The sequence below is a fragment of the Salmo salar genome, chromosome ssa16 (assembly GCF_905237065.1).
Source record: "Salmo salar chromosome ssa16, Ssal_v3.1, whole genome shotgun sequence".
NCBI classification, from domain to species: Eukaryota; Metazoa; Chordata; class Actinopteri; order Salmoniformes; family Salmonidae; genus Salmo; species Salmo salar.
This window is the reverse complement of record NC_059457.1, coordinates 955,119-980,405: the sequence shown is the minus strand read 5'-3', so window position 1 is coordinate 980,405 and position 25,287 is coordinate 955,119. Positions and strand designations below refer to the sequence as shown.

General features: G+C 43.4%; 1 protein-coding gene across 1 annotated transcript in view; it reads left to right on the top strand.

The window, feature by feature from the left end:
- The window catches only part of LOC106573013 (pleckstrin homology domain-containing family A member 5), an 89,467-nt gene that overhangs the window by 2,757 nt on the left and 61,423 nt on the right, over positions 1–25,287 (top strand). The window contains exons 2-5 of the mRNA XM_014147609.2: positions 9,852–9,972; positions 15,602–15,674; positions 21,693–21,793; positions 23,233–23,348. Of these exons, the coding sequence (XP_014003084.2) occupies positions 9,852–9,972; positions 15,602–15,674; positions 21,693–21,793; positions 23,233–23,348 (411 nt within the window). The remainder of the gene's footprint in view (positions 1–9,851; positions 9,973–15,601; positions 15,675–21,692; positions 21,794–23,232; positions 23,349–25,287) is intronic.

Genomic DNA, 25,287 nt, shown 5'->3' with positions numbered 1-25,287 from the left:
GTTCTGTTATCTGCCTTGTGAGCAAGTGGACAACAAGTACACTCTTTTATTAGATAAAAAAAATTCTCCCCTTTTTCTCCCCAATTTCGTGGTGTCCACTTGGTAGTTACAGTCTTGTCCCACCGGTGCAAGCCGCACTGCTTCTTGACACAATGTCCGCTTAACCCGGAAGCCAGCCTCACCAATGTGTTGGAGCAAACTCCGTACACCTGGTGACCATGTCAGCGTGCATTGTGCCCAGCCCGCCACAGGAGTCGCCAAATGTGCGCTGCCCCATGGGTCTCCCAGTCGTCAGCAGGCTGTGAGAGAGCCTGGACTTGAACCAAGATCGCTAGTGGCACAGCTAGCGATGCGCCACTCGGGATGCCCCCAACAAGTACACTCTTGCACCCAACAAGTACACTCTTGCACTTTCTGTTGAAAGTACTGTGTGTATGCACGCAGATGTGTCTTACTAACCTGTCATGGGCCTGTATGTAGGATCAGGTCCCCTGTGTCCAAATAATCCTATTCATTGTGATCTAACTTTATGAATACGGGCCCTTGTCTAGTTGCCATTTTGTCATGAAATGATGAGCATGAAGAAGGGTCAGGTTCACCACAAGGCATGTCTCCTAAACGAAAGCAGCCCTCGGTCTCCCCCTTTTCATTAGAAATGCTGTCATGGTCATTTTAAACTGCATTCTCAGACAGCCAGTTCAGTGTCTCCCCAATGTGCTTTTCTGGCGGGGTAATCCCTCAATACCCACAAGAGCACGCACACGACACCAAGGGGCCAAGCATGGGGGGAGGGGGGGCTATCTGCACATCTGAGATTGTCTTTTTGTGCACAAATTATTACAGGGGCTTTGTTGGCGCTGCCTAGAGTATTTTGTGTGAGCATACACATAATCCTCCCTCTACATGAGGGCAGCGCAGGGTAACACTTGGTCCAGTGTAACTGAGTACAGCCTTGACATTGAAACTAGTACACCAACTGGCTGTAGCATGGCTCTTAAACTACTGGAGTGACAGCGTTTGTGATTAAAAGTGAAAATGTCAGGTGTCCTGCTGCTATTCCCCTCTATGCTCCTCTGTCTATTTGAGTCTCTGAGACACAGTCACTGTGACAAAGTAAATCATTGTGACTTACAGTACAGCAGGGAATTACGCTAATTTCTTGTGTAGCAGACTGCCACAACTAGAAGAGTGTGGGTTGTCGTCTTATTTTCTACCAAATGTATTTTAAGACTAATGCTGTGATGAGTTGTGCCAACTCACAAAATAAAGAATTATTGGAAAAGACTCAACGAGACCGGAAACAAGAAGTGGAAGAATGGAAGAATTGGGAAGTTAACCATGTGGGGTGTACTTGTTGACATTCTGAGTCAGGAAGAATGTTGTGACAGGGGAGCTATGCACCAAGCCACACAAGAAAGCAATATTGGAGAAGACAGAAATACTAAACCAGAACAAGGGAAGAATAGTAAAGTTAGCTATGTGGGGTGTACTTGTTGACATCCTGAATAATAACCTAACTATGACAGACAGAGTAGAACAGTGTTGTGACAGAGGAGTGATACACCAACCCACACAGTGAAGTGTTGACGGAAAGAGGCCACAAACAGAGCTAGGGAAACCATGTGAAGCCATGTGCCGTGTACTTGCTGACCACCACAGCAGAGCAGTGGAGAAAGCAATATTGGAGAAGACCAAAATAAGACTTGGAAGAATTGTGAAGTTAGCCATGTGGGGTTCCTTGTTGACAACCACAGCAGAACTTCATGATGGAAGAGAGATGGAAGGAATTGGTGGTCTCCCCTGTGTGTGGGCATTGTAGCACTGGGGCATAAAGCGCCACTCAAATTTACCCAGAAGCCGTATGAAGGCAAGTGCCGAAAGTCCAAAACGTGTTGATTTCAACAATAAATAGTCATTTTTTAAGACAATTCCCCATGTCCAACCAAGAGTTGCTGTATTTTTCATCATCATGATAATGAAAAATCATTCACCATGAAGAACCTCTGTCCTGTCCTCAAAAAGCTCAGTCAGCCTCAGCTAGGCTAATCCTCTTTACCCATGCTTAATCATTAACACAACCCAAGCACTGCTTACCCCCTGCCTAACATGGTCCCACCACATTATCAACTACCCAGCTCTGCCCCACCAGCCTGACAAACAGCCATCTCTATAGAAATCATAATGGTCCCCCTTTGTGAGCACAAATTAATTTTTTAAAGATTGAAGCTGTAATAGTTTCTCAATTTCCTTAAGAGTATTTTAACTGAAGCGAACTGTTTTCCACTCTGCAATGTGACTTGAAATTATGTCATCACCACATACACTGAGTGTACAAAACATTAGGAACACCTTCCTAATATTGAGTTGCACCCCCTTTTGCACTCAGAACAGCCTCAATGTGTCGGTATATGGACTCTGCAAGGTGTTGAAAGCGTTCCAAAGGGATACTGACCCATGTTGACACCAATGGCTGGATGTCTTTTGGGTGGTGGACCATTCATGATTACACACGGGAAACTGTTGAGCGTGAAAAACCCAATGGATTTCACAAGTGACATCAATAAGTGATCATAGATTTCACCTGGATTGACCTGGTCAGTCTATGTCATGGAAAAATCAGGTGCTCATAATGTTTTGTATACTCAAATCAAATCAAATCAAATTTATTTTTATATAGCCCTTCGTACATCAGCTGATATTCTCAAAGTGCTGTACAGAAACCCAGCCTAAAACCCCAAACAGCAAGCAAAGCATGTGAAAGAAGCACGGTGGCTAGGAAAAACTCCCTAGGAAAAACTCCCTAGAAAGGCCAAAAACCTAGGAAGAAACCTAGAGAGGAACCAGGCTATGAGGGGTGGCCAGTCCTCTTCTGGCTGTGCAGGGTGGATATTATAACAGAACATGGTCAAAATGTTAAAATGTTAAAATGTTCATAAATGACCAGCATGGTCAAATAATAATAATCATAGTAGTTGTCGAGGGTGCAACAAGCACGTCCGGTGAACAGGTCAGGGTTCCATAGCCGCAGGCAGAACAGTTGAAACTGGAGCAGCAGCACGGCCAGGTGGACTGGGGACAGCAAGGAGTCATCATACCAGGTAGTCCTGAGGCATGGTCCTAGGGCTCAGGTCCTCCGAGAGAAAGACAGAAAGAGAGAAAGAGAGAATTAGAGAGAGCATATTTAAATACACACAGGACACCGGATAAGACAAGAGAAATACTCCAGATGTAACAGACTGACCCTAGCCCCCCGACACATAAACTACTGCAGCATAAATACTGGAGGCTGAGACAGGAGGGATCAGAAGACACTGTGGCCCCATCCGATGATACCCCGGACAGGGCCAAACAGGCAGGATATAACCCCACCCACTTTGCCAAAGCACAGCCCCCACACCACTAGAGGGATGTCTCCAACCACCAACTTACCGTCCTAAGACAAGGCCGAGTATAGCCCACAACGATCTCCGCCATGGCACAACCCAAGGGGGGGCGCCAACCCAGACAGGAAGACCACGTCAGTGACTCAACCCACTCAAGTGACGCACCCCTCCCATGGACGGCATGGAAGAACACCAGTAGGCCAGTGACTCAGCCTCTGTAAAAGGGTTAGAGGCAGAGAATCCCAGTGGAAAGAGGGGAACCGGCAAGGCAGAGACAGCAAGGGCGGTTCGTTGCTCCAGCCTTTCCGTTCACCTTCACACTCCTGGGCCAGACTATACTTAATCATAGGACCCACTGAAGAGATAAGTCTTCAGTAAAGACTTAAAGGTTGAGACTGAGTCTGCGTCTCTCACATTGGTAGGCAGACCATTCCATAAAAATGGAGCTCTATAGGAGAAAGCCCTACCTCCAGCCGTTTGCTTAGAAATTCTAGGGACAATTAGGAGGCCTGCGTCTTGTGACCGTAGCGTACGTGTAGGTATGTACGGCAGGACCAAATCGGAAAGATAGGTAGGAGCAAGCCCATGTAATGCTTTGTAGGTTAGCAGTAAAACCTTGAAATCAGCCCTTGCCTTAACAGGAAGCCAGTGTATGGAGGCTAACACTGGAGTAATATGATCAAATTTTTTGGTTCTAGTCAGGATTCTAGCAGCCGTATTTAGCACTAACTGAAGTTTATTTAGTGCTTTATCCGGGTAGCCGGAAAGTAGAGCATTGCAGTAGTCCAGCCTAGAAGTAACAAAAGCATGGATTAATTTTTCTGCGTCATTTTTGGACAGAAAATTTCTGATTTTTGCAATGTTACGTAGATGGAAAAAAGCTGTCCTTGAAACAGTCTTGATATGTTCTTCAAAAGAGAGATCAGGGTCCAGAGTAACGCCGAGGTCCTTCACAGTTTTATTTGAGACGACTGTACAACCATCCAGATTAATTGTCAGATTCAACAGAAGATCTCTTTGTTTCTTGGGACCTAGAACAAGCATCTCTGTTTTGTCCGAGTTTAAAAGTAGAAAGTTTGCAGCCATCCACTTCTTTATGTCTGAAACACAGGCTTCTAGCGAGGGCAATTTTGGGGCTTCACCATGTTTCATTGAAATGTACAGCTGTGTGTCGTCTGCATAGCAGTGAAATTTAACATTATGTTTTCGAATGACATCCCCAAGAGGTAAAATATATAGTGAAAACAATAGTGGTCCTAAAACGGAACCTTGAGGAACACCGAAATTTACAATTGATTTGTCAGAGGACAAACCATTCACAGAGACAAACTGATATCTTTCCGACAGATAAGATCTAAACCAGGCCAGAACTTGTCCATGTAGACCAATTTGGGTTTCCAATCTCTCCAAAAGAATGTGGTGATCGATGGTATCAAAAGCGGCACTAAGATCTAGGAGCACGAGGACAGATGCAGAGCCTCGGTCTGACGTCATTAAAAGGTCATTTACCACCTTCACAAGTGCAGTCTCAGTGCTATGATGGGGTCTAAAACCAGACTGAAGCGTTTCGTATACATTGTTTGTCTTCAGGAAGGCAGTCAGTTGCTGTGCAACAGCTTTTTCTAAAATTTTTGAGAGGAATGGAAGATTCGATATAGGCCGATAGTTTTTTATAATTTCTGGATCAAGATTCGGCTTTTTCAAGAGAGGCTTTATTACTGCCACTTTTAGTGAGCTTGGTACACATCCGGTGGATAGAGAGCCGTTTATTATGTTCAACATAGGAGGGCCAAGCACAGGAAGCAGCTCTTTCAGTAGTTTAGTTGGAATAGGGTCCAGTATGCAGCTTGAGGGTTTGGAGGCCATGATTATTTTCATCATTGCGTCAAGAGATATAGTACTAAAACACTTAAGTATCTCCCTTGATCCTAGGTCCTGGCAGAGTTGTGCAGACTCAGGACAATGGAGCTTTGGAGGAATACCCAGATTTAAAGAGGAGTCTGTAATTTGCTTTCTAATGATCATGATCTTTTCCTCAAAGAAGTTCATAAATGTATTACTGCTGAAGTGAAAGCCATCCTCCATTTGCGAAGGCTGCTTTTTAGTTAGCTTTGCGACAGTATCAAAAAGAAATTTCGGATTGTTCTTATTTTCCTCAATTAAGTTGGAAAAATAGGATGATCGAGCAGCAGTAAGGGCTCTTCGATACTGCACGGTACTGTCTTTCCAAGCTAGTCGGAAGACTTCCAGTTTGGTGTGGCGCCATTTCCGTTCCAATTTTCTGGAAGCTTGCTTCAGAGCTCGTGTATTTTCTGTATACCAGGGAGCTAGTTTCTTATGACAGATGTTTTTAGTTTTTAGGGGTGCAACTGCATCTAGGGTATTGCGCAAGGTTAAATTGAGTTCCTCGGTTAGGTGGTTAACTGATTTTTGTCCTCTGACGTCCTTGGGTAGGCAGAGGCAGTCTGGAAGGGCATCAAGGAATCTTTGGGTTGTCTGAGAATTTATAGCACGACTTTTAATGCTCCTTGGTTGGGGTCTGAGCAGATTATTTGTTGCAATTGCAAACGTAATAAAATGGTGGTCCGATAGTCCAGGATTATGAGGAAAAACATTTAGATCCACAACATTTATTCCATGGGACAAAACTAGGTCCAGAGTATGACTGTGGCAGTGAGTAGGTCCAGAGACATGTTGGACAAAACCCACTGAGTCGATGATGGCTCCGAAAGCCTTTTGGAGTGGGTCTGTGGACTTTTCCATGTGAATGTTAAAGTCACCAAAAATTAGAATATTATCTGCTATGACTACAAGATCCGATAGGAATTCAGGGAACTCAGTGAGGAACACTGCATATGGCCCAGGAGGCCTATAAACAGTAGCTATAAAAAGTGAGTGAGTAGGCTGCATAGATTTCATGACTAGAAGCTCAAAAGACGAAAACGTCATTGTTGTTTTTTTTTTGTAAATTGAAATTTGCTATCGTAAATGTTAGCAACACCTCCGCCTTTGCCGGATGCACGGGGGTATGGTCACTAATGTAACCTGGGGTGAGGCCTCATTTAACACAGTAAATTCATCAGGCTTAAGCCATGTTTCAGTCAGGCCAATCACATCAAGATTATTATCAGTGATTAGTTCATTGACTATAACTGCCTTGGAAGTGAGGGATCTAACATTAAGTAACCCAATTTTGAGATGTGAGGTATCACAATCTCTTTCAATAATGGCAGGAATGGAGGAGGTCTTTATACTAGTGAGATTGCTAAAGCGAACACCGCCATTTTTAATTTTGCCCAACCTAGATCGAGGCACAGACACGGTCTCAATGGGGAAAGCTGAGCTGACTACACTGACTGTGCTAGTGGCAGACTCCACTAAGCTGGCAGGCTGGCTAACAGCCTGCTGCCTGGCCTGCACCCTACTCAGTGTATACCTGGCTATTAAATAGCTTGGAAAATTCCAGAAAATTATGTCATGGCTTTAGAAGCTTCTGATAGGCTAATTGAGATAATTTGAGTCATTTCAAGCCTTACCTTCAAACTCAGTCCCTCTTTGCTTGACATCATGGGAAAATCACAATAAATCAGCCAAGACCTCAGAAAACAAATTGTAGACCTCCACAAGTCTGGTTCGTCCGTGGGAGCAATTTTCAAACGCCTGAAGGTACCATGTTCATCTGTACAAACAATAGTACGCAAGTATAAACACCATGGGACCACGCAGCTGCTCAGGAAGGAGACGCGTTCTGTCTGCTAGAGATGAATGTACTTTGGTGTGAAAAGCGCAAATCAATCCCAGAACAACAGCAAAGGACCTTGTGAAGATGCTGGAGGAAACAGGTACAAAAGTATCTATATCCACAGTAAAATGAGTCGTATATCGACATAACCTAAAAGGCCACTCAGCAAGGAAGAAGCCACTGCTCCAAAACCACCATAAAAAAGCCAGACTACTGTTTGCAACTGCACATGGGGACAAAGATCGTACTTTTTGGAGAAATGTCCTCTGGTCTGATGAAACAAATATAGAACTGTTTGGCCATAATAACCAACTTTATGTTTGGAGGAAAAAGGGGGAGGCTTGCAAGCCGAAGAACACCATCCCAACCGGGAAGCACGGGGGTGGCAGCATCATGTTGTGGCGGTGCTTTGATGCAGGAGGGACTAGTGCACTTCACAAAATAGATGGCATCATGAGGCAGGAAAATTATGTGGATATATTGAAGCAACATCTCAAGACATCAGTCAGGAAGTTAAAGATTGGTCGCAAATGTGTCTTCCAAATGGACAATGACACCAAGCATACTTCCAAAGTTGTGGCAAAATGGCTTAAGGACAACAAAGTCAAGGTATTGGAGTGGCCATCACAAAGCCCTGACCTTAATACTATATCAAATTTGTGGGCAGAACTGAAAAAGCATGTGCGAACTTCTGACCCACGGGGTATGTGATGAAAGAAGTAAAAACTGAAATATATCATTCTCTCTACTATTATTCTGACATTTCACATTCATAAAATAAAGTGGTAAACTTTTTATTTTATGAATGTGAAATGTCAGAATAATAGTAGAGAGAATTATATATTTCAGCTTTTATTTCTTTCATCACATACCTCGTGGGTCAGAAGTTTACATATACTCAATTAGTATTTGGTAGCACTGCCTAACTGACCTAAGACAGGGAATTTTTACTAGGATTAAACGTCAGGAATTGTGAAAAACTGAGTTTTAAATGTATTTCGCTAAGGTGTACGTAAACTTCTGAGTTCAACTGTTAATGCAACTGGTACCTTAGTGGAAGACACACAAATGATGCAGTTTCAACTTTGTTACACTGTCAGCAATTACACTGCTATTTTATTAATAGTATACATGAGAAGTATAATAAACTAACAAATTAAAATGGCAGATACTGCTCTTTGCTTTGGTATTGCCCTGCAATGTATAACATGTCATGGCAAGGAAGAAGGCAGTAACTGCCGTTTTAAGGGTCAAGGGTCATGTCAGATGTCAGGGTCAACATGAATAAAACATTTACTCATAGTAAAGCAACAGAACACTACATCTCCAATGATCTCCCTTGAATTAATTTGGCTGGACAATTAAAAAACTTTGAAGCCATTTTTCTCAGTTCCATGCTATGAGCAGTTACTGCCTTTTTTCTTGGGAGGGCAATATTCAGCACAAGTAGATCTGGGGCTAGGCTACTGCAGTATGACCCTCCCAGTATTGTATGTTGGTGTAAACCTCCTGTTGCTCACTCTCCTCTGTGTTTACCTACCTACCTGTTGTCCTATCTACCCCTGTTCTGTTGAGCAAAAGCATGCAGACTTACTACTCAAATCTGAGTTTGATATTAAAGGGTCACTGAAGGGTCATTTGTGGATAAACGGAGAGATGTATTGGTGGATTGAGGGTGGAACAAAGGATGGATGAGTTGAGGGAGGGAGGAGTGGATCTATTGGGTGGTAGTATATGTGCGGGTATGGATTGGGCTACTGTATGGCTGAATTGAGTTAGAATGAGGAGGTGTTGTAGACTGTCCCACAGTGCCAGAGGTGCCAGAGGTGTTGTAGACTGTCCCACAGGTGCCAGAGCAGCGAACAGTTTTGACTGGGCTGAGCGGGAACTGTGCTTCCTCAGAGGTAGGGAGGCGAGCAGGCCAGAGGTGGATGAACGCAGTGCCCTTGTTTGGGTGTAGGGCCTGATCAGAGCCTGAAGGTATGGAGGTGCCGTTCCCTTCACAGCTCTGTAGGCAATCACCATGGTCTTGTAGCGGATGCGAGCTTCAACTGGAAGCCAGTGGAGAGAGCGGTGGAGCGGGGTGACGTGAGAGAACTTGGGAAGGTTGAACACCAGACGGGCTGCGGCGTTCATTCCTTGTAGACCACAACATTGTACCATAGCTACAGATTGTAGGCTAAGACAGAACATCTCTATGGGACAAAACACTTTCTGTTATTTCACTGCAAGGAGTCCCATCAAGGGTATATATTAAAATGGACGTTTAACCTTTTTTTTTTTAATTTAAACTTGACTTTTAAAACTTTCCAGCCTTTCAGCAAGACCCACTTTTTTATCAGTCAAATTGACCTCACTTAACACATCTACACTGTGCTCAGGGAGTCAGTCTACAGCAGTTGAAAGCCTCAGCCCTCAGCTATAATAAGCTTAAGATGGCCCCTCTGAATCAAGCCAATTACTCTGTCCATGTCACTGCACATACATTTCCCTGCCTTGTCTCTCTAACAACTTTAAATGGGCTGTAGACGTCTGGCTGACAAATTGAGCTCCAGCAGTTTATGCAGCAGTGATGTAGGCCAAGAATGAGTGACTCTGAGAGGCTTCGAGAAAGTTTTGCTTAGAAGTACCTTATGTAGATCAAACATTCCTCTAATATGTAGAATACGGAATTATGTGAGCTCGTCTGTGATAATTTCCTACCACTTTTATTTCCTGTTGTGTAGGTCCAGCCCCAAAGCGCCAGCGAATGAGAAGGAGTGCCCAATGAGCACCATGAGTAGTGAGACCTCCAACTACACAGGCGGCTCAGACTACGCTACTCACCCCAGTAGCCCCGCAGCAAGAGTGAGTTATAGTGATTACTCACACACACGCACGCTCATGCACACTTAAGGGAATTTTCAATTCCAATCATGCATTTAATCTTTAACCAATTCCCATAGGTTTGTAAGACTCTGGGATCACTAATAATTGGGCAGAGTCTCAGATTTTATAAAAAAGGTTCAAAGATCTTTATTCATGAGGGCTCTAAAGTCAAAAATGAGGACTCAGTCCTTTTATAATACACAGATACATTCCTATCTTTAGACCACTCCCTTCTCAAACAACCAGTACTTTTCCACTAACCACAAAGAACGATAAAAGTTGTCACATTCTTCAAGGCTTTCACCTCCCCTCCCCCGTTGGGACCCTCTTGGTTTGAAACCCTCTAATGATTTTCTATTATCTACTCTACAACTTCACTGTTTACATCCCTACTAAAGAATATAACATCATAGTATTACAATACTAACAGATCTACCCACATCCTGGTTTTATCTTCTCCTAATTATCCAACATTTCACCCTATCCTACAATTTCAGAGTGGAACACATACAAATTATTCTAACACACACTCACACAAACACACACATGAAGGGACAAACTATAATTATCTAGATTCTAGAGTAACTTAATATAAATGTGAGTGTATAATTTACTCTTTTCAGCCCTCAAGATCCTCTAAGAAAATTCACAACTTTGGTAAGAGATCTAACTCGATAAGAAAGGAACCCCAATGCAGCGGAAATTAAGAGTAACTGGCTTTACAAACAGGTGAGTGTGTGTGTTGATGGCTTTATATAGCAGTATACAGTAGTCACTACAGTGAATCAATCTATGAGTCAGGGAGACAAAGGGTGTTTCTCAAAATGCATACTACCATGCTCCGATCACGCAAATTGGAAAACGAGAGGGTCTGAGTATGAGTCCAAATCAAAGTATGCGAAACAGAGCATGCAAGGCATAATTTTTTTTTTTAATTGAAATCAATGGTGGCCATTATTTGAGCTGAAGCGAGAGAAAATACATTCCGACTTTGGAATGAAATCTTGCCTATTCACATCTCATATGTTGCCTGACTATAATATTTTATCTTGATACGTTAATAAATACATGCTGTGCTAATTTTTGTGTCGGCTGGAGTGGTGTAAAGCTCGCTGCCATAGGACTCTGGAGCAGTGGAAACGCGTTTTCTGGAGTGATCGTCCGCAGTCCAACGGACGAATCTGGGTTTAGCGGATTCCAGGTGACCGCTACCTGCCCTAAAGCATAGTGCCAACTGTAAAGTTTGGTGGAGGAGGAATAACGGTCTGTGGACGGTTTTCATGTTTTTTTTTTACCCCATTTTCTCCCTAGTTTCGTGATATCCAATTGGTAGTTAGTCTTGTCCCATCGCTGAAACTCCCGTACGGACTCGTGAGAGGCGAAGGTCGAGATCCATGAGTCCTCCAAAACACAACCCTGCCAAGCCGCACTGCTTCTTTACACATACTCGCTTAACCCGGAAGCCAGCCACACCAACGTGTTGGAGAAAACACTGTACATCTGGTGTCAGAGTGCATGCTCCCGGCCCGCCACAGGAGTCGCTAGAGCGCGATGGGACAAGAACATCCCGGCCGGCCAATACCTCCTCTAACCGCTGGGCCAATTGTGTGTCTCCTCATGTGTCTCCCGGTCGCGGCCGGCTGCAACACAGCCCAGCATCGAACCCGGATCTGTAGTGACACCTCAAGCAGTGCAGTGCCTTAGACCGCTGCTCCACTCGGGAGGACCTATGAAGGGAAATCTTAATGCTACAGCATACAATGACATTCTAGACGATTCTGTACTTCCAACTTTGTGGCAACAGTTTGGGGAAGGCCCTTTACGGTTTCAGCATGACAATGCCCCCATGCACAAAGCGAGGTCCATACAGAAATGTTTTGTCGAGATCGGTATGGAAGAACTTGACTGGCCTGCACAGAACCCTGACCTCCACCCCATCGAACATCTTTGGTATGAATTGGAACGCTGACTGCGAGCCAGGCCTAATCGCACATCAGTGGCCGATCTCACTAATGCTCTTGTGGTTGAATGGAAACAAGTCCTCGCAGCAATGTTCCAACATCTAGTGGAAAGCCTTCCCAGAAGGGTGGAGGCTGTTATAGCAGCAAAGGGGAGACCAACTCCATATTAATTCCCATGATTTTGGAATGAGATGTTCGTCGAGCAGGTGTCCACATGCTTTTGGTCATGTAGTGTACCTCAAATCTTCACTCTACAGCACAACAGATACACATTTCAAGTTCTCTCCTATTGTGCCATTCCCTTCTCTTCTATGAATAATGTAGAGGGGCTTACGTTCCCTCCCTGTGCTGTCAGAGTTTGATCAACAGTCTTAAGACAGGCAGCACAATGGAATCTTTCCATTGTCTTACAGGATCTTGTACAGCCTCTTGCCTTTCTGCTCTTCCAGTCAAACTGTGTGTGTGTGTGTGTGTGTGTGTGTGTGTGTGTGTGTGTGTGTGTGTGTGCGCCAGTCAAACAAGCAATGCAAAGCAGTATTTAAATAGCAGTTTCCTTAATCACAGTTCCATGGTCACATACATCAAGGCCTGTACTCATAAAGCATCTCAGAGTAGGAGTGCTGATCTAGAATGAGGTTCACCCTGCCCATTTCATCGTATTCATTATTATTCAAAAAGCATAACTGATCCTAGATCAGCACTCCTCTGAGATGAGACTATTTGTGAATAGCGGCCCCAGGTTGAAGAGTGGTGAGCCTAAGGGAGACGGGTAGCCAGAGGGGTCCTTCTTATTCTTTTACACTCGTGCACAAAGTAGGGCCTCCTCATTTAGTTGTGATTACGACGGTGCACAGTTGACCCAAGACCCAGGGCTTTCACTCCATACAGCTGGCAGCTGATGTTTGGAAGGCGACCCCATTTGAGCTGATGGTGTGTGGGCATGCACATGCAAGTGTGTGTGTGCAAGTTTGTTAATGTTTTTTCTTCGAGGGGACTTCATTCGTAGTAGTTCAAGTTCAGAGGAAGAGAGGTGGATTTGCACTTCTCTTCTGGTTCCATTCATTCAAACGTGCAATCTATTGAAGTTCTGTTCTCTGCTGAAAAGGGCTGCAGCACTACTTCAATTGATTCAGGCTGAGCACCACAATGTCACACTGATTCATGAAGGCCAAAATGTGTCCCAAATGGTACCCTATTCCCTACATAGTGTAATACTTTTGACCAGAGCCCGGGCCTATAGGGCTCTGGTCTAAAGTAGTGCACTATGTAGAGAATAGGGAGCCATTTGAGACGCATCCCTCATTTTTTTGTTCCCGCCCAGCCCACGCTCTATTACTAGCCGTGTGTGTGTGTGATCTATCTGACAAACATGACGGTTTGAGAATGGAATGGTACCTCATTCATGAACGCAAAGCACAGGCATGACATTCAGGAATAGAATCATAAGGGAGGTGGTGGATTCTGTTATTGGAACAAAGACATTTCAATACATCTCAATACTGCCATAGAAAAAAATGCCACATGTTCAAATGCATATACCACCCGGGAATGTTTGTATATGTCTGATCTGCAAATGCACTGGGAGCATATGTCTATGTATTGTAGTGTAATGCCACCAGAATCAGCCAACCACACGCCAGGCAAGTTTACAGATGGATAAACATTGGTGGCCTGAGGATTTTCCACTAAATGGTAATGAGAGTGAGTTAAAATCACTCTGGGTCCGTGCTGGTTACAGAATCGAGTCCTAGATTGTAGTTCTGGAATCCTAGATTAATTTAAGGAGTTTAGTGTCACTTAGTTTTCCAATAAAGAGAACCGAACAGAGGCAGTTGTTGCCCTCTCTTTCAACCCCTTACCTCACCCCCTCCTGTTACAAACAGTAGCCTGAAAAGCTCTTTGAACACAGCATCCAGTGATACCAGAGAAGGACTGCAGTGGAGAGGCTTTATTATTCAAATGTATTTTTTATTTTATTTCACCTTTTTTTTACCAGGTAAGCTAGTTGAGAACAAGTTCTCTTTTACAACTGCGACCTGGCCAAGATAAAGCAAAGCAGTGCGACAGAAACAACAACACAGAGTTACATGGAATAAACAAGGATAGTCAATAACACAATAGAAAAAAAGAAAGTCTATATACAGTGTGTGCAAATGGCATGAGGAGGTAAGGCAATAAATAGGCCATTGTAGCAAAGTAATTACAATTTAGCAGATTAACACTGGAGTGATAGATGAGCAGATGATGGTGTGTAAGTAGTGATACTGGTGTGCAAAAGAGCAGCAAAGTAAATAAAAACAATATGAGGACGAGGTAGGTAGATTGGGTAAGCTATTTACAGATGGACTATGTACAGCTGCAGCGATCCGTTAGCTGCTCAGATAGCTGATGTTAAAAGTTAGTTAGGGAAATGTAAGTCTCCAGCTTCAGCGATTTTTGCAATTCGTTCCAGTTACTGGCAGCAGAGAACTGGAAGGAAAGGCGGCCAAAGGAAGTGTTGGCTTTGGGGATGACCAGTGAGATATACCTGCTGGAGCGCATGCTACGGGTGGGTGTTGTTATCGTGACCAGTGAGCTGAGATAAGGCGGAGCTTTACCTAGTATAGACTTGTAGATGACCTGGAGCTAGGGGGTCTGGCGACGAATATGTAGCGAGGGCCAGCCGACTAGAGCATACAGGTCGCAGTGGTGGGTGGTATAAGGCACTTTGGTAACAAAACGGATGGCACTGTGATAGACTGCATCCAATTTGCTGAGTAGAGTATTGGAAGCTATTTTGTAGATGACATTGCTGAAGTCGAGGATCGGTAGGATAGTCAGTTTTACTAGGGTAAGTTTGGCGGCGTGAGTGGAGGCTTTGTTGCGAAATAGAAAGCCGATTCTAGATTTGATTTTGGATTGGAGATGTTTGATATGAGTCTGGAAGGAGAGTTTACAGTCTAGCCAGACACCTAGGTATTTGTAGTTGTCCACGTATTCTAGGTCAGAACCGTCCAGAGTAGTGATGCTAGTCGGGCGGGCGGGTGCGGGCAGCGAACGGTTGAAAAGCATGTTTTTGCTAGCGGTTAAGAGCAGTTGGAGGCCACGGAAGGAGTGTTGTATGGCATTGAAGCTCGTTTGGAGGTTAGTTAACACAGTGTCCAAAGAAAGGCCAGATGTATACAGAATGGTGTCGTCTGCGTAGAGGTGGACCTAAATCCAACGAAGAACTCAGAACTATGTGTGTGTGTGTACCTTTATTTTAATACAGGACAATGACCCTGTCTTAGGGGATGGTTGTTACTTTTTTATCACATCTGGAGTATACAACTAACTTTTTTTAATCTTCTTTATTTAGTACCATTAACCACATTCTACGTCTGAACAGAACACCAGAAGACTGTCTGATCCTTGTTTCTAGCTCTTAGAACGAGTGACTCAGCAGAAATACATCGTAACAATTACGTTATTTTCTTTTTGTAGAAGTTGGGTTAAATAACCAGAATCAATACATTTATTGTCTACAGAAGGTGGGATAGTTTCCCAAACCTCTCCTTGAGGTTCCAAATGTATTCAACTGCTACATTATCAAGTCTTTGACTAGTTGTAAGGTGAGCTGAGGAGACATAATTTGGTCTGACTGTTTCTGTGTTCCTGTTATGTTTCAGGACAGCATGGGGATGAAGCTATGGAAGAAGAGGTGGTTTGTGCTGTCAGATATGTGCCTGTACTACTACAGAGGTGAGTCCACTATGAAGAACACCTATATTTTTTCTAAACAGTAAGCATAAATATATCACAACAGATACTAGCCTCATCCTGGATTCTATTGCCTATATCTGCAAATGTGTGGTACAGAAATGCCATTTTGATGTTCATGGTATCTTGAATCTCTTACTGTAACTGGTCAGAAGTAAACATTTATTGATTTTATATAACCTTTATCTAACCTGGAAGGACTCATTTGAGATTTGAAATCTATTTTTCAAGAGTGTCCTGGCCAAGATAGGCAGCACCAAGTCATTGCACAATTACAGACAGACAACACGAAAAACTACAGGTAATCTAGTAAAAAACCATAGAATTCACAAGAGTAAAACAAAATCATAAAACAGCTAATTAAAACATTGACAAGTCAGGGAGTCAGCCTCAAAATCCTTCATCAATGATTTAAAAACACCAATCGGAACAAGTTCTTACAGTTTAAAAGTATTTTATAAGGCGCTCCAAGCCGATGGCGCAGAGTACATAAAAGCACTTTTACCAAATTCAGTTCGGACATTTGTAGCAGTTAGCAGGATAAAGTCCTAGGAACGAAGAGGGTACCCACCACATTTCTGAAATCAAATCAAATCAAATGTATTTATATAGCCCTTCTTACATCAGCTGATATCTCAAAGTGCTGTACAGAAACCCAGCCTAAAACCCCAAACAGCAAGCAATGCAGGTGTAGAAGCACGGTGGCTAGGAAAAACTCCCTAGAAAGGCCAAAACCTAGGAAGAAACCTAGAGAGGAACCAGGCTATGAGGGGTGGCCAGTCCTCTTCTGGCTGTGCCGGGTGGAGATTATAACAGCACATGGCCAAGATGTTCAAATGTTCATAAATGACCAGCATGGTCAAATAATAATAATCATAGTAGTTGTCGAGGGTGCAACAAGTCAGTAACACAAGAGTAAGTGTCAGTTGGCTTTTTCATAGCCGATCTTTGAGAGTATCTCTACCGCTCCTGCTGTCTCTAGAGAGTTGAAAACAGCAGATCTGGGACAGGTAGCACGTCCGGTGAACAGGTCAGGATTCCAGCAGGTCTGGGACAGCAGGTCTGGGACAGGTTGCACGTCCGGTGAACAGGTCAGGGTTCCATAGCCGCAGGCAGAACAGTTGGAACTGGAGCAGCAGCACGACCAGGTGAACTGGGGACAGCAAGGAGTCATCAAGCCAGGTAGTCCTGAGGCATGGTCCTAGGGCTCAGGTCCTCCGAGAGAGAGAAAGAAAGAAAGAAAGAGAGAAAGAAAGAAAGAGAATTAGAGAGAGCATATTTAAATTCACACAGGACACCGGAAAAGAGAAGAGAAATACTACAGATGTGACAGACTGACCCAACCCCCCGACACATAAACTACTGCAGCATAAATACTGGAGGCTGAGACAGGAGGGGTCAGGAGACACTGTGGCCCCATCCGATGAAACCCCCGGACAGGGCCAAACAGGTAGGATATAACCCCACCCACTTTGCCAAAGCACAGCCCCCACACCACTGGAGGGATATCTCCAACCACCAACATACCATCCCGAGACAAGGCCGAGTATAGCCCACAAAGATCTCCGCCACGGCACAACCCAAGGGGGGGCGCCAACCCAGACAGGAAGACCACGTCAGTGACTCAATCCACTCAAGTGATGCACCCCTCCCAGGGACGGCATGGAAGAACACCAGTAAGCCAGTGACTCAGCCCCTGTAATAGGGGTAGAGGCAGAGAATCCCAGTGGAAAGAGGGGAAACCGGCCAGGCAGAGACAGCAAGGGCAGTTCGTTGCTCCAGCCTTTCCGTTCACCTTCACACCCCTGGGCCAGACTACACTTAATCATAGGACCTACTGAAGAGAGATGTCTTCAGTAAAGACTTAAAGGTTGAGACTGAGTCTGCGTCTCTCACATGGGTAGGCAGACTATAGAAATGTCCAAATAAAATGGTAGTAAACCCAAAATGGCTTTGTAAATAAAAGTATACCAGTGACTGAGCCTACGATTGACTAGAGAAGGCCAGCCAACCCTTGTATATAAAGTGCAGTGGTGCGTAAGGGTTTTGCAGTTTAAAATAAATCTCAATGCTCCATGGTAAAGGGTGTCAATTGATCTCAAACACTTAACGAAGCATTCATATATAAAATATCCCCATAGTCTAGTACAGGCATAAATGTAGCTGATACTAGCGTCCTTCTGGCTTCAAAAGAAAAACAGGCCTTATTCCTAAAATAATAATTCACATTTTTTGTAAGTTGTTGAATATGCAATTTAAAAGAAAGGCCGTCATCAATTAAAATTCCAAGATATTTATATGAGGTTACTGTCTAAATCTCATTGCCCTGACAGGTAGTAATAGGTTCAGAGGTCTATTTCTTGCTTTAGAAAACACCATTATTTTAATGTTGTCAGATTGAGGATAAGCTTCAATTGACACAAGGTATGTTGAACAGTATAAAAAGCAGTTTGCAAGTTCTGGAAAGCTTTTGTGAGAGCCACAACAATACATAACAGTATCATCAGCATAGAAGTGAAGTTGCACATTTTGCACATTTTTGTCTAACTTATTAATAAAATAGTGAATAAGAGGGGACCAAGTACAGAGCCCTAGGGCACAACATTACAGACAGACAATTTAACAGCAATGAGCCCATCAAATTGACTGCACTGAGTTCTATCGGACAGATTGTTAGCAAACCATGCAGCTGCATGCTCCGAAAGACCTACAGTTCACTCGACAATCTCTTCCTCGGTATTGCATGATAAACTGCATCAAAAGCCGTAGAGAGGTAAATAAAAAGTGAGACACAGTGCTGATTTTTGTCAAGGGCTTCAGTGATATTATTTAAAATATTCATGGCTGCTGTAATTGTGCTATGCTTCTTCTTGAAGCCCGATTGGCACATTGATAAAATCGAGTTAGTATATAAAACTATTTTAGCTGTTCACAACAAGCCCCCACACCACTAGAGGGATATCTTCAACCAACAACTTACCATCCTGAGACAAGGCCGAGTATAGCCCACAAAGATCTCCGCCACGGCACAACCAAAGGGGGGGCGCCAACCCAGACAGGAAGACCACGTCAGTGATTCAACCCACTCAAGTGACGCACCCCTCCTAGGGACGGCATGGAAGAGCACCAGTAAGCCAGTGACTCAGCCCCTGTAATAGGGTTAGAGGCAGAGAATCCAAGTGGAGAGAGGGAAACCGCCCAGGCAGAGACAGCAAGGGCAGTTCGTTGCTCCAGTGCCTTTCCGTTCACCTTCACACTCCTGGGCCAGACTACACTCAATCATAGGACCTACTGAAGAGATGAGTCTTCAATAAAGACTTAAAGGTTGACACCAAGTCTACGTCTCTCACATGGGTAGGTAGACCATTCCATAAAAATTGAGCTCTATAGGAGAAAGCCCTGCCTCCAGCTGTTTGCTTAAAAAATCTAGGGACCGTAGCGTACGTGTAGGTATGTACGGCAAGACCAAATCGAAAAGATAGGTCTGAGCAAGCCCTTGTAATGCTTTGTAGGTTAGCAGTAAAACCTTGAAATCAGCCCTTGCCTTACATCTAGACGTTCCGCTAGCGGAACACCTGCTCCAATATCCAATGATAGGCGTGGCGCGAATTACAAATTCCTCAAAAATACAAAAACTTCAATTTTTCAAACATATGACTATTTCACAGCATTTTAAAGACAAGACTCTCCTTTATCTAACCACACTGTCCGATTTCAAAAAGGCTTTACAACGAAAGCAAAACATTAGATTATGTCAGCAGAGTACCAAGCCAGAAATAATCAGACACCCATTTTTCAAGCTAGCATATAATGTCACAAAAACCCAGAAGACAGCTAAATGCAGCACTAACCTTTGATGATCTTCATCAGATGACACACCTAGGACATTATGTTATACAATACATGCATGTTTTGTTCAATCAAGTTCATATTTATATCAAAAACCAGCTTTTTACATTAGCATGTGACGTTCAGAACTAGCATACCCCCGCAAACTTCCGGGGAATTTGCTAACAATTTACTAAATTACTCACGATAAACGTTCACAAAAAGCATAACAATTATTTTAAGAATTATAGATACAGAACTCCTCTATGCACTCGATATGTCCGATTTTAAAATAGCTTTTGGTGAAAGCACATTTTGCAATATTCTAAGTACATAGCCCAGCCATCACGGGCTAGCTATTTAGACACCCGGCAAGTTTAGCCTTCACCAAAATCAGATTTACTATTATAAAAGTTTGATTACCTTTTGTTGTCTTCGTCAGAATGCACTCCCAGGACTGCTACTTCAATAACAAATGTTGGTTTGGTCCAAAATAATCCATCGTTATATCCGAATAGCGGCGTTTTGTTCGTGCGTCCCAGACACTATCCGAAATGGTAAATCAGGGTCGTGCGCATGGCGCAATTCGTGACAAAAAAATTCTAAATATTCCATTACCGTACTTCGAAGCATGTCAACCGCTGTTTAAAATCAGTTTTTATGCAATTTATCTCGGAAAAAAGCGATAATATTCCGACCGGGAATCTCCTTTTCGGCAAACAGAGGAAAAATCACAAAGACGGGGGCGGCCAGGGCACGCGCCTAAGCCCACAGTCCCTTGATCGGCCACTTGACAAAGGCGATAATGTGTTTCAGCCTGGGGCTGGGATGACGACATTCAGGTTTTTCCCGGGCTCTGAGCGCCCATGGAAGACGTAGGAAGTGTCACGTTAGAGCAGAGATCCTTTGTAAAAGATAGAGATGGCAAAGAAGTTCAAGAAATGGTCAGACAGGCCACTTCCTGTAAAGGAATCTCTCAGGTTTTGACCTGCCATTTGAGTTCTGTTATACTCACAGACACCATTCAAACAGTTTTAGAAACTTTGGAGTGTTTTCTATCCAAAGCCAATAATTATATGCATATTCTAGTTACTGGGCAGGAGTAGTAACCAGATTAAATCGGGTACGTTTTTTATCCAGCCGTGAAAATACTGCCCCCTAGCCATAACAGGTTAACAGGAAGCCAGTGTAGAGAGGCTAGCACTGGAGTAATGTGATCAAATCTTTTGTTAAGTAGTACTTTTAAGTATTTTAACTTAAGTACTTTAAGTGGCCAATGTCATACAACAAATGTCAACTCCTGGACCTTGCTAAACGGCATTGGCACTTGGATTGAAATTGGTGCTTTGGTCAGACGACCAAATAGAGCGGTTTCATTGCTAGCTTGGGGTCAGCGGTGAGTGGTAGAGTAAAAGAGAAACAGAAACAGTTTTAAAACAAACCAGTGATTCCACAGGAAAATGGTAAGTAATACATCAAACACACAGAGCCCTTTGAACAGCAGGTATAGCTTACATATAGTTTGGCTGCATCTGAAATGGCACCCTATATGGTGAAATTTGGGACGTATCCATAGTCTAGGTCAGGGATGTGCATCTCCAGTCCTCCGGGGCCGGATTGGTGTCACACTTTTCCCCCAGTTAGTGTGAAATCTCATTTACTGCACTTTACTGCCTTATGGAGATGGGGAGGGAGGGAGAGAGGGAGAGGGAGAGAGAGGCTGGGAGGGAGAGAAGGATGGAGAACAAAACAGGCTGGAGGACACCGATCGATCCTGGAGCCAGGCCTCCCAGTCAGAGCCCCAGGACAAATGGTTTCCATCCACTTCCTACCACAGAGAAAACACGCTTCACAGTACACACGCACACATGCACGCAAGCACACACACACACACTTCCACCCAGTATGGTCTCTCAGCTGGATGTAATACGGTTATCGCTCTGCTGGAGTTTAATCAATGGATATATGCTAATCTCTTTCCCTGCCTGTCATTTAAATCACTGGGTAATCTCCTTAATATGATTTTATATAATTATCCTGGTGAGGAAGAGGGATTTCTTTCACAGCAGCAATAACTGCATAGACAAACTTCTGAAAATGATAAAATAAGGATTTACTCTACAGATGAAATACAACTAATCTTTGTTTCCTGTTTGTTTTTGTTTCCTTCAGATGAGAAAGAGGAGGGTATCCTCGGCAGCATCCTCCTGCCTAGCTTTCATATATCTATTCTGTCTGTCGACGACCACATCAACAGGAAATATGCCTTCAAGGTCAGTACTTGTTTTCATTCTTTTGTCAAATTGTCGTTTGGCTACAGTGGTTGATTATTTTTATTTGCTGTCTGAGATTCCAGAGCTAAGGGGAAACGAGTGAGAGATTCATTAGGAGGTGAAAAATTCAAGTTTGTTTGATATATAAAAAAAGAAATGTGAGAACAAGAAGAAAAGAGTGAGTTTAGTCAAGGATTAAGAGGGAAGAGAAAATGTAGTTTTTTTCTGGCGTGTGCTGCCACTACTTTAAGCATTGTTAGTAAGCTAAGAGTTTAGTCTTGATCAAAGAGAGGAAAAATAAGGCTGTTTTATCTGTCATCTGCTGCTACTGCTATAGAGTATTGTTAGTAAGCCGCAGGAGCCACCTTCAGCTCTAGAGCCTCAGAGTCCAGTGGCAGCCAGTCCATAATTTTATGGCATCTCTCTTGGTGCTGTGGCTTTCTCTCTGGTCGGGTTCCTTTCCAAAGCCACAGAGAGAGACGAGGGTTCGGCTCAGCCCTGCCAAACAGCACAGCCACACAGACTCCCAGCAGTCTTCCCAAGGTCTCTCTAACCAACCACACATACTCAGTTTCCATCTCCTCAGAAAGAGGAGGAGGGAGGGAGACAGATCATGGAGGAAGGGAAATGAAGGGGGAGGAGGAAGAAAACAGAGCTGTGCATGACCCCTGTAGTTCTTAGGAACAATAATAGCAATATTTTACATAACTCAAAGGAAATGGAATGACGCTAACTCAACATTATGCCAATCATTTTAAACTCTCCATATTCCTGTCTCTTTGTGGCAAACATGGCAGTTTCTTAAGCCTCTTATTCCTCACTGACTGTTGTTACAAATACATTTTTGGACGACACAGGAATGGCTGCCTTTAGTCTTCAGTCCCTGGTAAACAGAATATTGCTGTCTCCTTCTTCCATGCACACACTAACAATGCCTTTGTTTGTCTACTGCGAGCGGATCTTGAGTGAGGAGAATCAGCAGCCTGTTTACCAGTCCAAGTGTTGCATGGTAAGTCCTGAGTCCTGATTCTGTAATGTAGTGGTATACAAATCTGATGAGTCATGGGTTTAGATGTGTTTGGCCTACATGGTGGTGTGGATTTTATTATGTCAGGATCTAATTATGTCAGGATGATATTATGTCCTAAAATATGCTTTCTATGTGTCCTAAAAAAAAACATTCACACCAGCAGGAAGAATTGAACTAGTCAATGATGCTGTCAGAACAAATTTACTGAGATTGGTTTGTCCATCATTGATAAGAGAAGATGTTGCTGTAGCAAACTATTCTGACTGACTGTTCACATATACAGTGTTGGCTTTAGAACTCAAATAAAGCCAGAGTAAAAGAGACCACATCCCAGTTGACTCAACTAACCCGCTTCTTGCCCTTTCTCTCTTCTCTTCCAGGTCTCTTCTCTTCGACTCTGTTCCGGCAGGCGACACATCCCAACATGCGAACGTACTACTTTTGCACAGACGCAGCCAAAGACATGGAGTCATGGATGAAGGTGATGACAGACGCTGCCCTGGTGCACTCAGAGCCTATCAAGAGGTTTGTACTCAATCAATCAATAAGTGACACTTCGTTTCCTATTCAGTTGAGATGTCAGTACTGAGTAGTAACAAAACAGAGACCCTATTTCCCATTCAGTCGAGCTGTGAGGCTCCGTCTATACTGGACAATTGTCTTAGTCAATTTAGCTACTGAACTTGGAGGAATAGTTTAATTGGATCTCAAACAGTGTTTGAACGGTGGTAACCTCCTAAATAGAAATATTAAGGAGCTGTTCTGTTTTACTGTTATTTGAACTCTCTGAATTGCTTTCCTCAGCATGTAGTTGATTAGGGAAGGGTCTCATCCACCTCAGCATATTCCAGTCCTCTAGAGTGAGACGGAGTGATACAGAAAACGCTGGCTCTTCCCTGTTGCATAACCTGGCTATTGTCAGAGGATAGGGGTGTGTGTGTGTGTCCTGGATGTACGATGCCGGTGTAGCGTGAAGGATGCATTAGCTACAGTACTGACTGACTGACTGACTGACTGAGTGTGTGTGTGTGTGTGTGTGTGTGTGTGTGTGTGTGTGTGTGTGTGTGTGTGATGTGAAGGGATTATGGGGATTTAGAGTGAAATAACAGTAACCTGGCAACCTTCCTCAACAACGCTTCCTCCTCTCTACACGGCAGAACAGCGTGCGTGTGTATCATCTACCTGGCAGAGTGAAGTGGAGGCCTAAATGGTGAAGTGATTTTTAATTAAATTAAGTTATGTGATGGTGTCTCTGGCTGCAGTCCTCATGGAGATACGATAGCTAATTGAGCAGGTGACACAGGAACAACTCTGCTGCTAAATCAAAATAAAACGAAATAAAATAGTTTTGGTTGCATACACATATTTTGCAGATGTTATCGCGGGTGTAGCGAAATGCTTATGTTCCTACCTCCAACAGTGCAGCAATTCTTAACAATACAAAACAATACACTCAAATCCCCAAAATAAAAAGGAATTAAAGAATATAGAAATATTAGTACGATCAATGTCAGAGTCCGAAATATACACGGCATTCAGAAAGTATTCAGACCTCATGACTTTTTCAACGTTTTGTTAAATTACAGCCTTATTCTAAAATGTATTAAATTGTTTTTTTCCCCTCATTAATCTACACACAAACCCCATCGTGACATAGCGAAAACAGGTTTTTATACATTTTAGCAAATGTATTACTAATAAAAAACAGACATACGTTATTTACATAAGTATTCAGAACTTTTGCTTTGAGACTCGAAATTGAGCTCAGGTGCGTCATGTTTCCATTGGTCATCCTTTAGATGTTTCTATAAGTCCAGCTGTGGTAAATTCAATTGATTGGACATGATTTGGAAATGTGCAAACCTGTCTATATAAGGTCATACAGCTGACAGTGCAGAGCAAAAACCAAGCCATCAGGTTCTACAGCTGCACATCGAGAGCATCCTGACTGGTTGTATCACTGCCTAGTATGGCAACTGCTCGGCCTTCGACCGCAAGGCGCTACAGAGGGTAGTGCGTACGGCCCAGTACATCACTGGGGCCAAGCTTCCTGCTATCCAGGACCTCTGTACCAGGAGGTGTCAGAGGAAGGCCCTAAAAATTGCCAAAGACTCCAGCCACCCTAGTCATAGACTGTTCTCTCTGCTACCACATGGAAAGCGGTACTGGAGCACCAAGTCTAGGTCCAAGAGGCTTCTTAACAGCTTCTACCCCCTAGATATAAGACTCCCGAACAGCTAATCAAAGGGCTACCCAGACCCCTTTTTTACGCTGATGCTACTCTGTTAATTATCTATGCATAGTCACTTTATTAACTCTACCTACATGTATATATTACCTCAACTAACCGGTGCCCCCGCACATTGACTCTGTACCGGTTCCCCCTGTATATAGCCTCGCTATTGTTATTTTACTACTGCTGTTTAATTATTTGTTACATTTATTTAAAATTTGTACTTACTGT